Source organism: Osmerus mordax, chromosome 13 (assembly GCF_038355195.1).
Source record: "Osmerus mordax isolate fOsmMor3 chromosome 13, fOsmMor3.pri, whole genome shotgun sequence".
In the NCBI taxonomy this organism is placed as follows: domain Eukaryota; kingdom Metazoa; phylum Chordata; class Actinopteri; order Osmeriformes; family Osmeridae; genus Osmerus; species Osmerus mordax.
The window spans coordinates 2,922,286-2,944,264 of NC_090062.1; the positions used below are offsets into that span (position 1 = coordinate 2,922,286).

A 21,979-nucleotide genomic window follows, 5' to 3' on the forward strand; every position below is an offset into this window, starting at 1 on the left:
ACAGTGTGTGAACTCTGGGGTATTCGCCTGCATGCATCCCCAAACAGCAGGATGAAGACCAGAGCAGACCAGGCCACAGCTCTCATGCTCAACATCCGGATGAAGCATAGCCAGGCAGAGAGACACGATCTCAACTGAGACAAAATAATGAACTCCAATCCCATGGTGCAAGTTTCCAGTCTGTGTGTAAACAACCTAAATGATCCAAATAACAGAGATAAAAGCAATGAGAACACTGGTATCAATTATCAATGTTCATGTTCAGTACTCAGCCAGCCAGCCACCGTCTGTCTGCTGGTCTTGGTTGTGGACAGGCCTCGCTCAGGTTGTGTGGACGGTTATTCTGTGGGGCTGCTGGCGATGGAGGTGGGGGAGTCCCTGGTGGGACACATAGGGGAGATGGCCTTGTGGCTGTAGTACTCCACCACCTGTTTGGGCACCTCAGCCAGGACACACTTTGCCAGGGCAGCGGGCGAGGCCTGTGACAAAGAGAGCACAGCTGTAGTCTAGACAATGTGACACCTAGCCTGGCACATGGACCCACAGGGTTAAAGCAATCAATTTGCCTGAGTGGCACAGGAAATCCACAGAAACTTTGGACAAATTGGTTTTTAATCGAACAAAAGAGGGATGGATGGTAAAATCCGGTGTTTTCTGTTGTTTTGGGCAGCAGCCAAATGGAGAGAGGGCGTGTTGGGGTGTGCAGAGGAATACATCAAGGGCTTTTTGGAGGAATTTAGCATTTTTCTCCCTCGGTTTTCTTAACCCTTGTGTTATCTTCGGGTCATTCTGACCCATCAGTCATTGTGACCCACCGTCGTATTGCAACAACTTTACCGCATACAAAAACAAAGTGAAGCATTTTCTTTTAACCGTTGGGCTATCTCAGACCCCCCACATTGCAAAGGTTAAAAGAAAATTATTTTTATTTGTTTTTGTATTGGGTAAAATTGGGTTAACACAACGATGGTTCGTTATGAACCTTTGGGTCATGTGACCCGAAGGCAGCACAAGGGTTAATGAATGAATAATGCTGTCTGGACAATTACATTGCAGAAAAAACTGGTCTACAAATCTGTGCAGCTTCTGGTTCTCAAGCCCATCTGTAATCTTGGCTGAAGCAACCTTCGTGCCTGAACCACTTAGAAACTATTTACAGCTAATGTTATTACAGAAGGGACTTTGGAGGTCATACTGGGATATTTAATGGATATCATTAGCACCACAATAACCAATATATATTTTGATATTTTTTGTTTCTGAGACCGTAGTAACTTTGTTGTTGTGGCTTAGTGGGAACATGAGAGAGCGCCACAGTAGGGTGTAGATGAAGGAGGAGGGTGGGTGGGTGGGGGGGGGGGGGGGGGCACTGACCGTTTTGAAGTCTCTGAAGGGCACAAACTGCACAATGTCCCTGAGGACCGGCTCTCCTTTAGGTGAGCGTAGGACTCCGTCATCCCCATCCAGGATCTGCATGTCTGTGAAATCTGCGTTGCCGACGCCGACGATGATGATGGACAGCGGCTGGTAGGAGGCACGCACGATGGCCTCGCGCGTGTCCGCCATGTCCGTCACCACGCCATCCGTGAGGATCAGCAGGATGTGATAGCGCTGGGAGAGGCAAAGACTCACTATCATTCATCACACGCCTGAGCTCCCCTTGGCTTGACTGAGCTGACTCTTATTAATAAACCAGAGTTTATAGCGTAGCTTTCCCTTTAGGTTGGCAAAAGGAATGGTTCATTTCACATCTCCAAGTATAGAAATTCAATAGGAGTTCAACTCCGCTCACCCAAAATAAGTCTTAATCAGTGGATTTTAATATGGGGTTAAGTGTGTATTACCAATAACTGTTCTCATTTCTGAGGATATTCAATATGTGGGGCTTGTTGCTTGGACCAAAGCATGCCCAGTCTGCAATTCTTAACCCATGTCCTGTCTGCTCAGCACATTGATCCATTTTGGTTTGTTTACTGAGTGCAGAAAAGGCTGATGGTGAGGACTGAATAAGAAAGAAAGATGAGTGCAAGGACAAATTAAGAGCAAAAGGGCCAGAACCCAGGAGAAGTGTTTGAAATGAAACACATTCTGCCAGAAGAGAGATATGCAGGAACATATTCAGAAACACAGAGACCTTGAGCCTGTTTTATTTTATTTTTCATTGGCTGTTTTCATGCTGCATTGTGTTGAATGATTTGAGCTGTACTCACACAGAAGCTGAATAAATCAGAACGAATGGAAACATTCCCCATTGAACAATTTTCTGAAATCTATTGTCGTCTCATCTTTGATTTCTCGTACGTGGAACACCTTTCACCATCCAATATACATGGGCCTTGCTAGTTCTGTGGTTAACAGTGCAGCCAAAAAGCTCCATTAGTGGCAGCTCAGTCAGGAAGATCCCATTGGAGGAAAATCCCAACAGCACTACCGCACGTCGCTCCATTAGAGCGATCGAACCCTTTCGGAGGTGTAAGATGCCACTCACAGAAGCGTCTTTGATGGTCTCCTCCCCTGCGGACAGCTTGGCTATCCTGTTGATGATGGGGGACACGTTGGTGGGCCCATATAACTGGATCTTAGGAAGACAGTTCTGATAGGCCTCCACTACCCCCTGGATCTCTGAAGGCAACACACACATATACACCCACCCACACAAACAGAAGTACTTAGCTGTGCTGTTACCATATGGATGCATCAGAAGAGAGGGGGGGGAATGACGGGAAGACGGAAACAAAGGAGAACTTGAGCAGGAACGAGGGGATTGAAGCATTGTACTAGTACAAGTGTTCCGTTTGGTGTTGATAAATGGCAACATTGCCACCACAAGATTGCCCTACCTTCACATTCATCGTCCTCTGGGTTGAAATTGATGGCAAAGTCGTGAGACACCTGTAGTGGGAAACAAAAGGTTTAGCATGTGGTACTAGGTCAGGAAGGACACTGGAAAGTCTCCGGCAATCAAAATTGTAATGGGCACTTTAAGGACAATTTTTACCAGCAGTTTAACCATCTATTGAATGGTTCACAGGATTAAGCTGTAATATGACCTCATTACACAGCACACAGGAAATGTGCCTCATGTCTTCGAATCATTGTCTTGACTCTCCACTTGTGGGCCAGAAAGATATGCTTTTATCAAATCAGTCAATGTTTGTGTGTATGTGTGTGTGCTAACAATTTGAGACCAGATGGATGTTTGTGTCACATTCAGTCCATTTGGTCTGTGTGAGTGTGACAGTGTGTGTGTGTGGGGGTGTGTGCTACGCTTCAAACATTCTCTGCGGGGGGCTAGTTAAAACGAATATAAGCTTCTGGATCCCAAGGTCCAAACAGCTTAAACAAGCGCTCCACTTTTGGCCAATGAGATCTTCTGAAAACAGACTGCCAACTCCAAGTCTTCACTAAGTGCTTGCCGTCATGATTTTGATGTAGTGAGAACATGATTTTCTCCCAGACAGGTTGGTATTTCCAGAAAAGGGGCTTGTGAATAAAAATAACCTCAATTATGAGTTTGAAATATGGGATTTTGACAGTGTGACGAATGGTGTCAGAAAATAGGTCAGGGCGATCTGACTGTTCAATACTTAGACCCAAGGCACAAGCAAATAACATGGTTAGATAAGAACATGCATAAATGCAGCTCTGCATATGAAAGCATGGTCACAGAAAGAATGAGAGGCAGACAGAAAGAGAGAAAGGGGCTGGAAGGAAAAAAAAGTCTCAAAAGATAACACCTACTTCATAATTAGGTGGAATTCTGGCACCAAATCCCAAGGCAGAAAATCTTTTGTCACTGTAAGGTAAAGAAATCATTAGTTCTTGTTGCGGCTAAGATGTGGAAATCCTTTTTTTGTGATCAAACAAAAGACACAGGAGAAATCAATCTCCTTGAGTTATCTCTCCTTTTAACAAACAGCATGGCAGGCACTTCATCAAGTCGTTGTTTGCTATTCTGACAGTTGCAACGTCCACTGAGAGATAATTAGAGCCATCATTTTTTACACCAACAGGGTGCGCATTAGTTTGGCCTTAAGAGTTGTGTCATTACGGTGGATGTATTCCTCACCATCTTCTATCTGTATCATTTGAAGGAGCTGAAGGGTAATGCTTTCCTCTGCTAAAGCCCGGCTCCCTGACCGAGTGGGGCAGGGGGCACAGAGCTACGGGGATTAAAGCAGAAACAGTGGGGGAGCGCCACAACATAGGGCGCAGTAGGACAGTAGCAGGGCCTGCTGGGAACTACCGCAAGGCACACATCTGATCACACGGCATGCTGGGATGCTCACAGGACGGTGGAGGAGGCAGGGAAGGACGAGAAAACGGGGGCTCTCAGGAGTGGAGCAGTACGAAGAGGTAGAGGTTGAACTAGTCATGCCTTGGACAGAAGCATGTGCTAAATTAATAAAGTGTCAAATGGAACGGAGTGGAATTAAATAAAGTTAATGAGCTGTGTCCTTCTCCCTGTGATGGAAATGGTCTCTGTCACACTCCGGTCTGAGGCAGTGTACGAGTGAACCCGGGCTCTGATAACTTGTTTACCATCGCAACAGTGCTCCCTAGCCTGAAGACATGAAGCTGCCTTAGATACCAACACACTTGCTTCATGTTGTCACGCCAGCGAGAGAAACTAAACCTCCAGCACCATGCTAATCTGAAATAACATCTTCATAATAGCATCTTAGTTTCAAACGTCAACATTTGAAATGAGCTGTTTAATCTATTTACTGCGGGGAGGGAGGGGGTAGATGAAGGACATGGTCTAACACATGGGCTACTGTAGCATGTGGTAATGAGCATTAAATTGAAGATGGCCTCTGGGCTCTCAGTAGAGACATCTAAATAGTTTTCTCTCTTTCAACTTCCAGCAAGCCAAAAGCAGCCGATAAACAGCTCATTGGGGACACACCAAGACGCTAGCAGGGAGACGAACGATAACAAACCGTTGCCACTATTTCCCCTCCTGGGGGGTATTCCAGAAAGCAGGTTATGCAACATAACCAGGTAAGTTAACCCACCAGCTGATTCACAATGTTGCAGCAACCTACTGGCAATGTTGCTACAACGCTTGGTGTCAGCTGGGGAGTTAACTTACCCGGGTATGTCACATGACCTGCTTTCTGGAATACCCCCCTGCTCCTGTAGGAGGAATGATTAACTTTGTGTTGAGCCGGGTCATTTTCTTTTCTTTTTGTCACTGTTGAAGGCCATCCCCGGGTGCCACGCCCTCTGGCCTAGCTTCACAGATGAGGCCCCACGTCCCAGTTGTGAGAGAAGGATGAAACGTGTGTAGTGGCCAACGTCCTGTTTCCCCACTGGGCAGAGACTGCTGTCATCTGACAGTAACAGCTTCATCACAGCTGCTCACCGTCCCCGATCAGAAACATCCATTTATATAGTCACATATGAGCGTCAGGATGAGTGCACTGGATGAGATACTCATTTGATCAATCCTAGCGAACTACTAAGCCTCCATCCCTTGTGCCAACCATAAAAATGACAAAACAGACACCCACAGCAACACAGAGGGATCTCCAAGCACACACACACCCACACACGCACACAAATATGTCCAGTCCAATGTGGGACTTATCGCAAAGTACGGCGAACATGCTTTCCCTTCCACAATCCAAGAAAGGAGAGCTGGTAAAACGTGGTTCAATTAAACGGGACTATACTAATAATTTCTCTCTCAACCCCCAGTTGACTTTCACTGGATGCTCTCTTTTTTCCACGCTCACCTCCGTGTCTCGTGTCTCTGAGGGCGAGTAGAATGCTAATCCAACGCAGGAGAGAAGAGACAGCAGGGTAGCTGTCCTCCTCACCCTCCCCTCTGCTTTGAGATTCTGTAAATGGCTAATCCTGCTTTTAATGAATCCCAGCACACCAGGAGGAGGAGATAGGACAGGAATAACTTGCACAAGCTCTGGAGGAGGACCTGAGCACAGTTGTCTGAGACACATTAAAGCCCCAAAAAACTCTTAGACGGCCACTCACAAATGGGTGAATAAAATACCTAAGAGGGGTACAGGTGGCTGAGCGGTTAAAGAATCGGTTAAAGAATCGGTTAAAGAATCGGGCTAGTAATCAGAAGGTCGCTGGTTCGATTCCCGGCCGTGCCAAATGACGTTGTGTCCTTGGGCAAGGCACTTCACCCTACTTGCCTCGGGGGAATGTCCCTGTACTTACCGTAAGTCGCTCTGGATAAGAGCGTCTGCTAAATGACTAAATGTAATTGTAATGTACACAAGATGTGGGATGTGTTTTCTGGGCTGTTTCTGGTGGGGGGGGGGGGGGGGGTCAGAGAGGCGCGAAAGGAACTGCAGCTATGGTTTCTGGTGTTGTTTGTTATCTTGGAGCATGCTGCTCTATCATGTCAACAGTTTTCTTTGTCAAAACAAAAAAGCTCATTATCATTCATCAGCCTAATGACTTCACACCACAGTCTATCAACCTGACAAGTTGCCTCTCCTGTTTTCTGTGAAGTTCTTCCTCAAAGACATTGAAATCCAATCCATTTTCTTTAAGAGACTACGTTTCAAAATAATACTGCCCGCTCGCCTAAGGTGAATCACACCACTCCACAATCCTGAGTCCTCTTTACTTTCATTGCTCTGAGAGAATACTTATCTTCTTGATAATGGAGCTAATATACACACTAGTACCCATATCAGATATGGAAAAAGAGATTCACTTTCAATTTATGTCTTTCAGTGCATGTCTACAATTTTCTGGATATTCCATTCTGTGGATATGGCCGACATTCTCTCAGGAGTAAGTTGCACAAATAACATTGTGCCTCATGCTTTAGGATATTGCAGCCTGATCTGTTCAGGTATAACACAGGTCTGTCTTTGTGTTTAGTTTCAAAGTATTTTATGTTGTACACCTTTGTGTACCACATAAGTCCGTCGTTCAACACAAAGGATGTTTCACAGATCCTGTTGCTCTGGAGTGTTCTAGAATGTGGCAAAGCTACAGAGTCAGAGGAACCAGATGTGCATCTGCTTTGGCTGCCGTTTCCAGGCCTGCTAACAAGGGATCCATGAATGTGTGGACCTTGCTGCGGGGACAAAGTAGCACCTACTTCTCACCTCCTTGACATGTGACAACACACTTCTCCCGAGGGAGGGGCGGGGGGGGGGGGGGGGGTGCCCCACTGTGTCCACTCTGACTTCCCTCTCAACACCGGTCGCCCAGGGGCCAAGCTGAAACCTCCCTCGACCAATTCAATTTTATTCAAATCTAAGCCGCCTCCACTGTGCCTACTCAGAGACAAAGGGGTCCAGCCCCTACACCAGCTCCCATGCCAGAACTCTGCCACATCACCGGATGTTCAAGGAGGCGTGGAACACCTGACTATAAAGGTCACCCCACGCCAGGTTGCCTTCCATAGGCATCCACCTCAAGGCTCGTGTTTACATGCACACGTAATGCAGCCCAATCGTTCCGCTGCATGTCTCCTTTGTGAGTGCAGTTTTTGCTTTTCCTCTGTCATTCAGGTCTGCTCTTCTTGTGCTGTTATCTCCTCTGTGCCTTAATTAGACAAACACTGTTGCCTTCGCATTCAATCGGCAGATACGAGTAGCATGAGTCACTGTGTTAACGCTCATTTGGCTTTATCCCTACAGACAAGAGGATTTGTCCAAAATAGACCACATTAAAAATAATTTGCTGCTAATTAATCAGTTCTTGCAAGCGCCCATGAACCTGGTGTTTATCAAACTAATATTGAAACACTCATTCCAGAAATGTACAATCGAATGGCACATCTAATGGTTTTCCGTTCCCTTCCAATACACACACCCCTAGTCTTTCCTCTGCCTCTGCCTGGTCCTCTGCGCAAGGAAGACTCCTCTCCTTTCGTCAGGGTTCAGGAGCCCCTGCCAGCTTGGGAGGAGGAGGACTGGGCATGGTTCTAGCAGCTTCTACCAGACTCAGCACCCAGGGTACAGTTGGCACCAGCGTACCGCCTGCCCATTATAGCAGCAGAACCAGTCAAAGAAACTGCAGCAAAATAGGGATCTGAGAAGACTGGCATCATCCCTTAGACACAGACTCCACTGTCTCCAAATCAACACAGATTTCCCCAGAGCCTTCTTATGAATAGCTGCTGTGGCCATTTTGTTTGCTCAAAATGTACTCATTATTTCAGCGATATACCAGGCTTCAGTACAAGTTTTGGCAGAGGCTGTAAGAGTTGCATGTGCCCCATTAATTTAATTGTTCAAATGGATAATGAAATGGTTGTCCAATTTGACAGGAAATAGCCTAGTATTTCCTAGATTTTTTCTCATGAAAAAAACGAGATTCAATTGTTCAACCACATCTGAGCTAAAACCTGATCGGTAGAACTGTCTGAATCCTATTACGTTCTATTCCACAGCTCTACGATTCCTATCAGTCATATCCGATGCGGAGAACATGTTGAGGAGGAGCCAAATGTTCTTTGTACATCATTGGAGACATCCTGACACATGGAATGTGAAGAGCTTTTGATTCCATTTCCCTTCAGAAGACAGAAGTTCCCGCAGATAGCTATCATAGCAGCGAGGCAGACTGACCTGTCATAGTCCTGACAGATCTCCCCAACAGCAATCAGAGCCTTCAGGTACTCGTTTGGCTGGTAGGGGTTGATGTAATGCAGGGAGCAGCTGTTCCTGGGGTCTCCATTGGAGGCCGTGAAGTCGATGGCCACCTAAAAGAATGACAAGTCCATTTTTGACATGTGTTCAGAGAAAACAATCAATGTAAGAACATCCCTGTGTTCTGGGAAGACCATTTTGTTTGCATCCAGAGGAAGTGGCATCCTTTCAGAGGAACATTGTTATATATCTGTTGAAAACTTTGTGGAGTGTCTTACGCCAGTGAGTTGAGCGACTGTTAGTGGAGACTTCGAGATAGCACATTAAATCTGGAACAACAGTTTTGCTATCATATCTTCAGGCTTAATTGCATAACTGCTAACGAAACAGAATCTGAATACATTTAAAAAATATAAATATCTAAGATATGCAAATGAGGATGGCAGGAAGGCGTCTGGTGAATTTCAGCTTTTACATTCATTCATTGCACAGATGTTAATTCTCTGGGCAATCCGAAGAGGCAGCATACTGTATGTGCAGGATACACGGAGGGCACATCACTGGAAGGGGCAGAGAAGGCCAGATATGCCTTTTCCTGCTTTTATCTCACAAACTAGTGCTATAAATAGCCTAACGAAAATAACGATGGAACAACTCAACAGGGTAAGGCAACATCCAACACATATTCTACGTCCATGTATCAGGCACATTGTGTTCTGCTCTACATGCTGCTACGATCATATGTCAGATACTGCCTGTCTCCACACCCACTGAGAACCCAGTAGTCAGTCCAAACAATTGAGATCAGTTTTCGAACATAGCATTTCCCGTTATTAATATTCATTACTGCTGCAGTAATCTGGGGAGGGAGTGCCAGGGAGCGGGAGGGAGATGGGAGCCTGCTCCGCGGAGGCCAAAGCAGGGCCAGAGTTGGAGAAAGATTCGAATTCATTACAAGGAGCAGCCTCCAGCTAGAAAACGATCAGCATTCGTAGAAAATCCGACTCTGAATAACATTGTGGCCGTCAGTCAGCGGGACATTTCACTGTTGAAAAGCACTTGGAATGCAATGAAACGTTTCACATTTGGAGAACATGAAGTTTAATCATTAAGCTGCCCTGAATAACCACATACAGCCTGGAAGCTTGAATGAAAACAAGCAGGTGAGATACCCAATCCTGCCATTACAACATTAACATACAGAGTTGACTGAATCCTACACTCCTTTTAGGCCAGCACTGTACTGGACTGCAAAGTGAGTTTGGCATGGCTGTTTAGAATGGTCTCTGGAGCTTACTGTGAAGTGGATCTGGCATCCTCCCATGATGTAGTCCAGGAAGGAATACACTCTGTGAAGCTGAGGGGGAAACGAGAGAGAAGGTGACCACACCATTATAAAACAACAATGAACCATTTTCACAAATTCCACTAAACCCCTTTGTTTTTAATGAAACATGAAAACGGGACATTTTTATTATAAATAGTACCCGTTTCCCATTTGGACAGGAATCAAACAGTAATACTTAGTCACTATGTGAAAACAATGATATTGAATACAGTGTGCTGATGTTCCTGTTAAGGCATAGAGAGGTTTGCAGCTTTCATTTGCATATGTTTTGCTTTTACCTTGAGATCGCTGAGGATGACCACACCCGAGTTTTTGTAATTCTTCTTCTTGAGTTTGTACTTCGGATTTATGCAATCCCATGTTACCTTCAGAAAAGAAAGAATCTCATTTAGTTTCGGACGATTTCTGCACCTGCAACATTCCACCTAGTAACAGAACGGTGACATGATTTTTGTGACATTCTTTTCTTTTTCTCTGAGTGCTGTGGCACATTGTTGGCACACAGTTGAGCCTGATAGTACAACAGTGTTTCTCTCTGCTGCCCTCACCTTGTTTCCACTGCCAATTTTCTGCATTTCTCGGAAGGTGGCATAGAACTCGCCGATAAAATCATGTTTACCTCTGGAGTCGTAGTCCCACACTAGACACTATAGGAGACACATTCATGATCATCAACTAAATAATAATAATAGTAATACACTATTATTATTATTATTATGATGTGCAATGTTGAAATGATGAAAATATTGTTTGACATTCAAAGACCTCAAGACCATTATCTTTGTGTGATCATTAAAGAATAAGCCTTTGTCCTTTGTCCTGTGATCTCACCTTGAGCTTCCTGTCTTCGTCACAGCTGCACAGGGAGATGAGGGACACTTTAAAGGGTTCCCACACTGGATTCAGGTTGTTTTTGATCACCTGGATAGGAGGCAAGATGTCAGAAAGAAAGAAAAGAACCTGGACATGAAGAACGGCTGAGAGGGAGGAGGAGGAGAGAGAGAAAAGAAAGAAGAAGAAAGTATCCATCACTGACCTCCGTTCTGTGAACAAGCTGTTCTGTGCCGTCGTCGTTGATCCGGTATATTTCTAGAAATGGGTCCGACTTGCTGAAGAGATCCTGCAAAGAAGAAAAGGAAATAAATTCCATTTAACGAACCACCCACTGTGCCTTTAACATATGTCACGTTATTGGATAAGCACAGATCCCCAAGGCCCTCAGCACACAGGCGGACGTCATCTTCCAGGAGTTAATGAAGTCATCACGGTACCACATTTGACACAGCTTGTGTGCTGCCTGGTGAGCCTTTATTCACCACCATGACAAATCAAATCACGGAAAGGGTGTAAAGCAACCATTTGACACAGGGTCTCCAGTTAAGGCTTTAAGAGAAGAACAGTCCCTGCTATTGTGGGCCAATTGATTCCTGGGGGGGGGGGGTTATGAGAGAGAGAAAGAGAGAGAAATATATTTAAACAGAAGGGTATTGGGCATAGAATTACACTATCTAATTTCCCCATTTCTCGCTGCATTAGCCCAACACATCTCCACAGGGACAGGGGGAAGAAAGGGAGATAGCCCCATCCCGTTGTCACGGCAACCGCTCGACCAGTGTGGCGTCATCCCAGACTGACGCGCGTTTGAGAGGCGCACCTGTCAACATCGAATCCCTGTCCGGCAATCACAGCAACATTCCCCGTTTCTGCAATCAGCGTTGACAATTGAGATACATTTGAGGTGCACAACGTGCCGAGCTCAGACGCGCCCCTCGAACGGCAAGTCCCACACAGATGACAAAGCTTAACATGGAAGGTGAAAATGCGTCATTCGAGACACATGTTATCGTCTGGATGGCCGGTCCTTGGCCCCGCCATCCACCGTTGTCAGTGTTAAATCAACGATGATGTTGGAGTGTGTCAGCATTGATCTTCGTTGTGGAACAGGCAGTATTCATGGGCTGGGTGGAAGAGATAATGGCCCCGTCTCTATTAGAATCATATCTCTTAGTGTAATGGGATCCTCAAAGTCATTGAAACGGACAGATCCCATCGGCAGATTGTCGCCCAGCAATTAATTTGCCTGAACGTGTCGCCATCCTCCATTTCCATCCTTCTCCTCAGTGGGTCTCTCTCTCCGTCTCTCTCTTTCTGTGTCTCTCTGTTGTCTATCTCGTTCTCTCTCTCTTTCTCTCTCATATGCTCACTCACATAGGCATCTGGAAAATTGATAGTTAAAGGTCCACATAGTGCAATTGCAATTATGACAAGTTTTTCCACCTCAACAAACGACAAAATTGGATTACTAACATACGTCATATAAAATTGTAGTTTAATGGCCATCTTTACTGCAATGTGGAATTTGTCATCATTACGCTTCTTAAGGGTTGGGTTTAACAGGGTCTGGAAATAAATAAATAAATTGGTCAACCCAATAAATGCATTACAAAGGATTCTCGTCACCTATGCTCAGATGAATGCCGAATGCAGTGCTGTTTGAGAATCTACAGAATAAGCAGAACAGTTGTTAATTTGTTGCTTGGCCCCCATACAAAATTAGGAGTCATAGGGTAGTGGAGAGGCTTGCATAATGTGTTTAGTGGTAGTTAATTTATGTCCCCTGAGAGCACAGAGATAGAGACATAACATGGTTTTCAGTGATTCTGGATGTCAGAGAACTGTTGCTACCTTGTCGACAAAGATTTGAAGCTTTTGCCTTGAGCTGTGTGTGGGTGATACTGTAGGTGCCTAAACTGCAGCTCCCAAAAACGGAATCCAAATCTCTTTCAGAGCCTTCTAAATGTTCCAGTCAACAAACGCCATCCTTTTTGCTGTCTGCCTGCTGTGCTGTTCCAAGGGTCCTTTTTCTCTTTAGTATACTGGCTTCTTCTAAAAAAACATCTCTTCTTGGCTCACAGAGCTCCATGTTAGATTGATTTCTTCTTTTTGCGAGAGAGCACAAGCTCAGAGTTGAGAAGGACAGGTCGATTATGTCCTCTGGATATTCCTATTCAGTCTGTCTGATGCAAACTACTTGAAATGCAGAAATGTATAAATGCCAGACCCAAATGAAAAGGTGGTGGTGGGGAGAGCAAGGATCTGTATTTCACACATTATCACAAGTTGTGCCCAAGGCAGAGAAAGGGAGATAGAGTGAAAGAAAGAGAGAGAGAGACAGCCAGAGAGAGAGTGCCACAGAGCAAGAGAGAGAGAGAGAATTGTGAAGAAATTAAGAGGGAGGGAGGGAGGTAGAGAGGGATAGAGGGAGAGAAAGAGAGAGAGAGACAGAGAGACAGAAGATATTAAGAGGGAGATGGAGAGAGAGAGGCAGAAGTGAGGGAGTGGGAGGAGGAATGGAGGCGTTTGGGTACGGTTTGTTGTAGCTGTGGGAGGAACAGACACCTGAGGACTGTCAGGGCCGGTGGTGTGGGATGCTGCATGTGGTGGGACTGTTTGAAAACTGGAAATTACATCATAACCACCACACACACACACACACACTTAAATACTCCTCGATGCCAACATACTGTACCTGATAATCACAGGTCAAACCTAAAATACATATATAAGCACATCAAATCATCATGTTCCCCATTTAATTTCCCATTTTTGTCTTTTCACTTCCCACATGATCAATATAGTCTTACCTTATCATCTAATTTCTTGGCACAGAAGAAAAGCTCAACATATCCATTATTGCCAGAGATTTCTTCTGCGTGCACCTAAAAAAGAAGGACAATTATTTTTGGTAGACATTTTGTGCCTATGTCATGTTTTTATATTCGTCTGTCAGTCAGCCTGGCATGTACACAGAAACTTTGAGCCAACTGTAGAGAAACATGTCCAGAAATAGTGACTAGTGCTATTGCAGTACCCCAAAAATTCAACTAAAACGCCCTCAAGCTCAGTAAAGCTGGGTGTTGTGATTGTAATGTAAGTCAGCGCTGCTCCAGAACAACCCAGAAGGTGTGGTTGTGTGGCAGTCCAGTGCCACTCACCTCTATCCTGCAGAGAGAGCTGTGGTTCTGATGTCCCGACTGTAATTACCTACTTGTGTACCTCAACCATTGTGTTACAAGCTAATGGCTAGTCGCACCATCCTCCATCCATACCTCCCAAACCATTATTTCCTTTCCACATGGCAGTGTCTCTACTCTCATACCCTATTCACAACATAACCTTACAAATATTTTGGGCAAGCCAGAGGAAATGTGCAAAGCAGACCAGATGTGCCACCTTCTAAATGAGCCACACCAGGAGGGAATGCCCCATTGCCCATCATAACAGGCCACACAGGTCATCAGCCAGCCAGACAGCTCTGCTTCACAGTTCTCCCGGAACAGGCCATTGTTACGTTATCACCCATCACCGCTTTCAGCTGCTATCATAGGCTTTCATCCAATTAACTGTCATTGTGTCGAGAATTAGAAGATCTCCATCTGTACTTCACCCATCTCTCTGACCATCATACCAAGCACTACTCAGTCCAGCATTTTCCGAAGGCGCAACATGAGGAGGTAGTTACGGTAAAATCAATAGAGATCAGTATCAACACTCTATGGGGGAGTTTCCAAATCACTTGCTAGGGCCACAAGTCCTAATTTCGTCCCCTGTGGCTAGAATTGAAAACAGTCTAGCTATTTTCTTCTCCTCTGAGAGAGGGGAGGTTAGTTCAGTGTCAGGAGAAGACTTGGGACTCTGGTAACAGGCGTAAACAAGACAAGTGCTTCCACCCACTACAGTTTACCTTGAGAGTTTTCTAAAGACTCCAGCCTCTGGGCTGAAAGTTAGCCATGCAGATAGTCTAAACATGATGGGCATCTTAGACAGCATTCGTCAACATGTGACAGTCTCTTTCGTTTTCACAAATTCCTGAGTCCTGCTACTGTCTGGAATCAGGGGTCCTTGTATTCTACTGGCTGTTTTATTTTAATTAGTTTAATTGATTGAGACAATTCATTGCGCTTGTTTCCTGCTTTTACTGCAGAAGGGAGCAGGAGGATCAATAGCATGATGTATAGACTCCACCTACAGTGATGGTGGATTTTCCGGCGTATTTCCCATATTTCAGGAACAAAGGCTTCACCATCTTCTTATGGGCCACAATCTGCGGAATGGAGGAGACGCATGAGAGAGTAGAGGAACAGTGTGTGGACCTGTAAGGGATCAGCATCATTAGAGCTAGGGACTCCAAACCCTTTTACCACCGTGAGACACTGGGAGCCTTTCATGCTCTGTGGCCTCGTTCTGTTCACACAGTGTCCGAGTCCAGTGTGATGTATACTGGGCTTTGACTTTTTCTCACAGATAATTAGACAGAAAGAGCTGGGGGAGTCGGGGACTGTACCTGGCCAAGAGTGCATTCCACCCCTCCGAGGAAGTCATCATCGCGGGTCCCGATGCTGTGTGTGCCGTGGATGTCGTACACCTCAAACCGTAGCTTCTGCACCTCCTCAAAGTAGTAGTCCAGAGTGAAGACCTTGGCAAAGACCGGGTGCAGGTTGCTCTTAATCACCTCTGTCCTGTCCAGCTGGGAAGAGGATGTATCGCATTCAAAGTCAGAAGACACTAGGATACAAAAAGAACACTGACGAACCTTCCTAGGTACTTAATGATTCCTGGCTGTTTAACTTGGCTATCATGCCACGCACTGTATACCATTGGAAATGCTAATCGATGGGAGGGGGGAATGAATGCATGCATGAGAGCAGGGACTGAAGCATAAGACCCATCTGGTGTGGGACACCTGCCACTGTTTACATGTTGGTTTGTTTTGCATTTGAGTTGAAAGTCTAAATCTCATGAACATCTTTCCAAATAGTGCAAACAGAGTGGTGGGGGTGGTAAGTGGGGGTCAGGGTAAACACAGCTGATCCATGTGTGTCATCAGATGATCCTGTCAGGAGACACCATGCCTCGGTTAGCACTTGGCATCTCCATCTTTCTTTGGTGGAGCGGAGAGAATATGTGTGTTTGTGCCCATCCAGCAGCAGTCAGTGCCTGGGTTTTTATACATCACTGCTAGGTGATGTATAATATTCTGAAGAGTATTCTGAAGAGTACCAACTCATCATCAAACCACACCTGTCTTATGAAGATGTTATCAATAAATTAAAGGAACCTCATAATGCTTTACAGGGAAAAAAGACTAAAAAAGTACTGACAGACTCCCAATTCCAATTCACTTTCTTTCATCACAAAAGTAAAAAGATTTCAAATAAGAAGTGCAGCACCGAAAACACACTATCGAGATTATTCCAGCCAAAGGCTACTGTCAATCTAAATGCACAAAGAAATCTGGAAAGCCACTATTTCATGGGGGGGGAAAGGACACATTCTAAAAAACGGGAAAAACGTCAGTCCCACTTTTATCTTCCATCATTTCCCCGGTAAAGTGAGTATTCCAGGGATGAGCCAGGCAATCTATCAAACAACCTCATTGCATTCTTACCTGTTTCTGTGGAACCCAAACATCATGAAGAATGACTCAGTCAGTCAGATTGGATATCTACTCCCTGCGACGTGCCTGTCATGGGAACCACCCAGCCTATACACTGCACATACTCGGCTCGTGTACACATGTGCCACGCCACATGTATCATTCATGTATTCATGGCTTAATATTCCTGCTTTGACTCATGCTGTCGGCCAGGCATATGATCACCATACACTGACACATGCACGCACCCATACACTGACAATATACATATGTGATACCACACACACACACACGCCTGCTCCAAATGTCAGTCGGACTAATCCGAACTGCTGTTGGCCACATAAAGAAATCGGTATTGAAAGTGGAAGGCAATACCCCTACAATAGTATTGCATAGTACACCACCTCAGACAGTTGCTACCCCACATGAACATATCAGATCAAATAGCTTCTTTTCATAGTTTTAACCATAACTGTTGAGACCTACAAGACTCACAATTCCTACATTTCAGCACATTCAAATTCTCCTGACTAAATTCTAAATAATATAAACAGCATGATAAAAAGTCACCCTTTCTCACAGTTCCAATGTTTAACAAAGTGGCCATTCCTCAGATGGGTGTATGTGTCATTTCTAGTTTGCCTCGGTTTCTCAAGAGGATTTTCTGCTCTAAAACACCCCAATCGGGGGTGAAACACAGAAGAATTGACAGTGCGGTCCTGTTATTCAGTAATGACCTGGCGAACATCACAAGGAGTGGATCGGTTCTCCTGAGATCCCAGCCAAGACGGGCTTTTATTAGGCCGCCTGCTGCTTTCTCATCCTTCTCTTCTCACTGTCTCTCTCACTCACTCTCCCTGTGCCATCTGGATGAGAAAGATCTGTGAACACTGGTGAGTTTGGTTTGTGTTAGAGAAGCTACTGAAAGAAAACCGCGGAAGACGAGGTGTGCTGGGGCTGTGGTGCCAACAGGGCATGTCTGCAGGGAGGAGCGTGACGTAGGGAAGGTCTCTCAGTAACACCGATCCTTTCTACCAGGGCTTTGTGACTGTGGCTGTATTAGAGAGCTCATTAGTAACCAACTGAGAACAGAGAAATCTAATTAACAAATTTCAATGGAGGGCTATTCAGTGACTAACGTGCCAAACTGCAGTCTGGTTGAACAAGAGGTTGTAGAAAGTTTGGAAAGGGAAAATAGTTCATGTTTGTCTTGGAGCCACTCTGAAAAGGTAATAAAAGGGATCCGGCGAAAGTTAGTTGAAATTATTATTATGTATTTATTTTTGCTCTTGGCCTCAGAACATGATTTGCATGATTTGATTTCCAACTGAAGGAGACAGGGGCCAGGGAGCTGGCCTGCCAGCTGTACGGTCCTCACATTCCTGTGGCTCTTCTGGTAGCATTAAGTCAAATTGTGCTAACATATAGCATGCAAGAAATGCATTGTAAGGACTACTCTCATGAGTGGGATGAGCTACAGTAAAATCCAGTCCTGTCTTGTTCTACTTCAATCCATCTAACTGAGCAAACACCTAAGTCTGATGGACACAGGCTGAAGAGAGAGAGAGAGAGAGAGAGAGAGAGAGAGAGAGAGAGAGAGAGAGGAGAGAGAGAGAGAGGGAGAGAGAGAGAGAGAGCGAGAGAACGAGAGAGAGAGAGAGAGAGAGAGAGAGAGAGAGAGAGAGAGAGAGAGAGAGAGAGAGAGAGAGAGAGAGAGAGAGAAACAAGATACAAACTGGCATGTAGCTAATTAACATTTTGCACACAGGGGACTTGTTAAAATGCAGTTTCTGTAAAAGTATGCAACACAAGACCTTTCAAGAACAGAGATAGAACGTTTGCAAAGCCACACCCGTGAAACAGCTTTCTTATGGGTGGTATACTTACAGGTAGGAGGTTAAAGTACAACCATTAGAAACTGTAGAAGGTCTAAAAATATCTTGCTCAAAGACCAAGGCCTCTGTCACTCTTTCCTTCTCTCTCTCTCTCTCTCTCTCTCTCTCTCTCTCTCTCTCTCTCTCCTCTCTCTCTCTCTCTCTCTCTCTCTCTTTCTCTCCCTCCTTCTCTCACTATCTCTAGCTTTTCAGGGTTATCAATCAGTCAGGCAGAAAACCACTTCTCATCCTTTAAGGATACAGTATCAAGCTGAAATACCATGCAAAATATATTCAAACATTTGGCAGATGTCCCTGTGCCAGATTCTACTCCTCCTATTTTCACAGGAGTCCCACTAAATGCATTCAAGAGAAATCTAAGACACATCTTCATAGACATCTCAGATTTCAAGTTAGAAATGTAATCTTGTGAAAGAAAATGATAACACTTATTACCAATCAACATGAGGATATCCACTGCATTCTACCATCCTTCTTCAAACTACATTCTGCTCATGTAGTTTATAACATTATTTGATCTGAATGATTTAACCAGCATGGTATCTTAGAATTGTACAATAAAATGAGGAGATACTCAGACACTACATATCCATCTCACCGCCAGCAGCAGCAATGTATCATGATCACATTACAAACCATAACACATGGACCAGTATCATTCTCAACACTATCAGCCAAGTAACATTATTGTCAAAGCTCATTTTCATTGCTCCCTGTCAAACACCCCTATCAACAATACGATGGGCTTCAACAAATGTTCTCATCCTGCTACAATCAGGCAGCGTCACATTTAATCGTTATCTCTTATTTCCCTAGGGGAGATGAGAATATGGTCAGTGCATGATTGCAATTTACTGTATACAATACTCTTACAGTTTGCATAGTTGTATGTCATTTCACAGCCCTCTTGCCCAAGCCACTTTGTTAACATCCTGTATGGCTTAATTAACAAGGAAATAAGAGACGTACAGCCACTGCCTCATGCATGTCCTTTGGGGGCCACAGAAAGGCAGGAATAGTACTCTCGTCTGCAAGAGGACTGAGTTCTGCCTCTGCTAGGTCCCTGAAGGCCAGTCCAACTGGCTGCTTTAAAGTAAATCAGTAATATCCTGCGGAACTCACTGTGTGTGCTTTCCTGGTAGATAGATCTGAATATAAACCCCTATGGTTGTGATATCCTTTGCCCAAGTCTGGATTTGTTTCAGGTGGCTGTGCTCTATAAGCCGGACTCCATAAAAAAAACCACTCGGGACCGAGACAATTCTAGTCAACGTGAACCAGATATGCCACTTCTCCACGGTTCTACTTTGTTCACTGTGATCGGGTACACGGCACAGGCATAATAGGTGGCAGGATTAAGCAGCAAAATTATATTTCCTCCTTTATTCTGACGTTTTCACACTGCTCACTCCTTAAATGTCTCTCCTCTGTCTTCAGCCACCACAACGGCTGTCTCATGTAACACCTCTGTCCCCCCCCCCCCCCCCCCCCCCCCCAAATGTGATTCAGCTGGAGGAGGAGGGGTGACCCTCCCACTGCGCTCTCCCTTTCCTGCTAGATGGCAATGCCTCTCTTTCAAGCTCTGTCCATCCTGAAATTGCAGAACACCTCCTAGTACAAACTCAGTTTGTCACCATCATAGCTCACTTATGTCGCTCATTTGGAATAATGGGACATTCCAACTGTGTTTTGGGTACTTCATACTTAGTGTGCAATCATTTACCAAACAATTTAGCTGGTCAAATACAACTTTGCAAGGACAGGTAAAATGGTTGAAAACACTTACCTCAGTCCACTGCCCTTGAGTCTGAACCATGAGGATGACACAGGGATCGGACTTGTTGAGTGTGTCTCGGTCAAGCAGAGCTTTGCAGGAGACACGCAGCTCCACCTTTGAAACGCAGGCAACAGGGCCACTGAGGCCAGCTACTGGGGATATGGCCTCCTGGGTGTCGTTCATCCTGGATCAGGACCCGAGGAGGGGGCAGCCACTGAGGGGCAGGCAGTTGCTGCTGAGAGCAGTTTAGGTGGGAGGGGACTATTGGGACTGGTTGATGAGTCTAAGCTAAGAAAGGCACTGGAAATACACCACACGTTTAAGACTATATTATTGGATGTAGTTGGAATTGTCACCCACAGGTTGGAGGTTGTGTTTTATCAGCTAGTGAAGCACACTAAAAGCTCTCTCTCTCTCTCTCTCTCTCTCTCATGGGAAGTCTTTCTGTCAAAGCTTTTACCTGAAGATGACTACCATTTCATCTCTGTAGAGAGGCAGGGTGGAAATGCGTTCAAGCCCTTATTAGATCACGAGAGCAGCTAGAAATAAGAAGTAGCCAATAGTGCGAGATTTTTGTTCAATAGTTCATTAAGACTTTCAAATACGGAAAAAGATTATGTTGCAGATCGACCTTCCTTTTGGAGTCCACAACGGAATCTATACACAAGGATTCAGAAAAATATATACATTAAAACTCAAACAAGATTTAATGTGTTCAAACATACAATACATCCCAGCCTACACAGTCTAGAAAGAAACGACGATAACCCCAAATATCCGACATGTTGTGCGCACAAAAGTTCCGCCTAATTTGTTTGGGAAGTGTTGTGATGTGTGGGCAAATCAGATCAAACCGAAAAACGTAACTAGTAAAATCGCCGCTGATGAATTTAAACATGTAGCCTGTCTTACATTATTAACATGGTACTTCAGCACCACCGTCAAAGGACAGCTGCCGCTGCCCAGCAGTTCCCACTGGCTTTATTCTCATCAGTTGACGCCTCACTTATGACGAAAAACCTATCCTACCCAGATATTAGGTTTGATATTGTACAATAACAACGATTTGCCCCCAAATAACCTGAACACCATGTTGTCACATTTATATATATTTTCATCCTGTCTCCAAGATATGGGACATTATATTTAAACTTCCCTATTAGGTGTTTACTGAACCGAATTAAATTACTATTAAAAAAAAATCACATTAACTATAACATCACCCTTACTTTAACTAGCATACTTTTTAAGACCTTATATCCAAACATCACACAATGAAAAAAACAGCAACGCAATAGTTATCCATCGAGGGAAAATTAACTAGCCTACATCAATTAAACATGCCTAATTAGGCGTTATTCAACAAAAAGCTTACAAACAGTTGCAGCTTGTTCCTACCTGTGATCCCTTGGATTTACTCTTGTTGTTTAAACCTTTTTCCCTACTACACACACTGCTTGATTTTCAGAAACTCGAGAGCGGTGGAGGGGAGGGAAGGAGAGAAGGAAGAGGTGTACGATAGTGAAAGGAGGGAGTGGATCTACCAATAGTGCTCATGGTCACAACAATACGCTAGAGGGAGACCTTAACTACCGATCAGTTTAGAGGAGCTCAAAGGGAACATGTTGTATTGTGCAGTTAACGCGGGCGAAATATATTAAATACATTTCAAATTCACTAAATCAACTAAATTAGTAGTCAACCACCACCATAGTGGCGCTAAACAAAAACAGTCAAGTCTAGTCAGATTATCTCAAAGTAATAGTCATGCTGTTTGCCACACACACACTAGTGTTCAATTGATTCGGCGATTGTGTGATTTTTACCTCCAAATGCAGAGATGTATAACTCAAGTGAACTCACTGTAATTTGCAAGATATTGTATAATATTCAAAGCTTGGTTTCTGACAATGCACTGCTCTCACATATGGAATATTT

At 44.6% G+C, this 21,979-nt stretch overlaps 1 protein-coding gene across 1 annotated transcript; it reads right to left on the reverse strand.

Annotated features, from left to right (window-relative positions):
* Positions 1 to 338: 338 nt before the first annotated feature.
* cpne7 (copine VII) lies at positions 339 to 20,224 on the reverse strand. The gene is made up of 15 exons (XM_067248551.1): positions 20,051 to 20,224; positions 15,278 to 15,460; positions 14,963 to 15,037; positions 13,578 to 13,652; positions 10,970 to 11,053; positions 10,765 to 10,854; positions 10,482 to 10,580; positions 10,212 to 10,298; positions 9,883 to 9,942; positions 8,565 to 8,698; positions 3,742 to 3,796; positions 2,841 to 2,892; positions 2,489 to 2,622; positions 1,375 to 1,611; positions 339 to 479 (listed from the first exon to the last, which is right to left on the reverse strand). The coding sequence occupies exons 1-15, from the start codon at positions 20,222 to 20,224 to the stop codon at positions 339 to 341; spliced, it is 1,680 nt and encodes a 559-aa protein (XP_067104652.1).
* Between the last annotated feature and the right edge of the window lie 1,755 nt (positions 20,225 to 21,979).

Coding starts and splice junctions, on each gene's coding strand:
- cpne7 (XM_067248551.1), bottom strand. CDS start 20,224: ATGAACGACACCCAGGAGGCCATATCCCCAGTAGCTGGCCTCAGTGGC. Junction 11,054..13,577: donor CCAAGAAATTAGATGATAAG/GTAAGACTATAT, acceptor TCTTCTTTGCAG/GATCTCTTCAGCAAGTCGGA. Junction 9,943..10,211: donor TCATCCTCAGCGATCTCAAG/GTAAAAGCAAAA, acceptor TTTCCCCCTCAG/CTTCACAGAGTGTATTCCTT.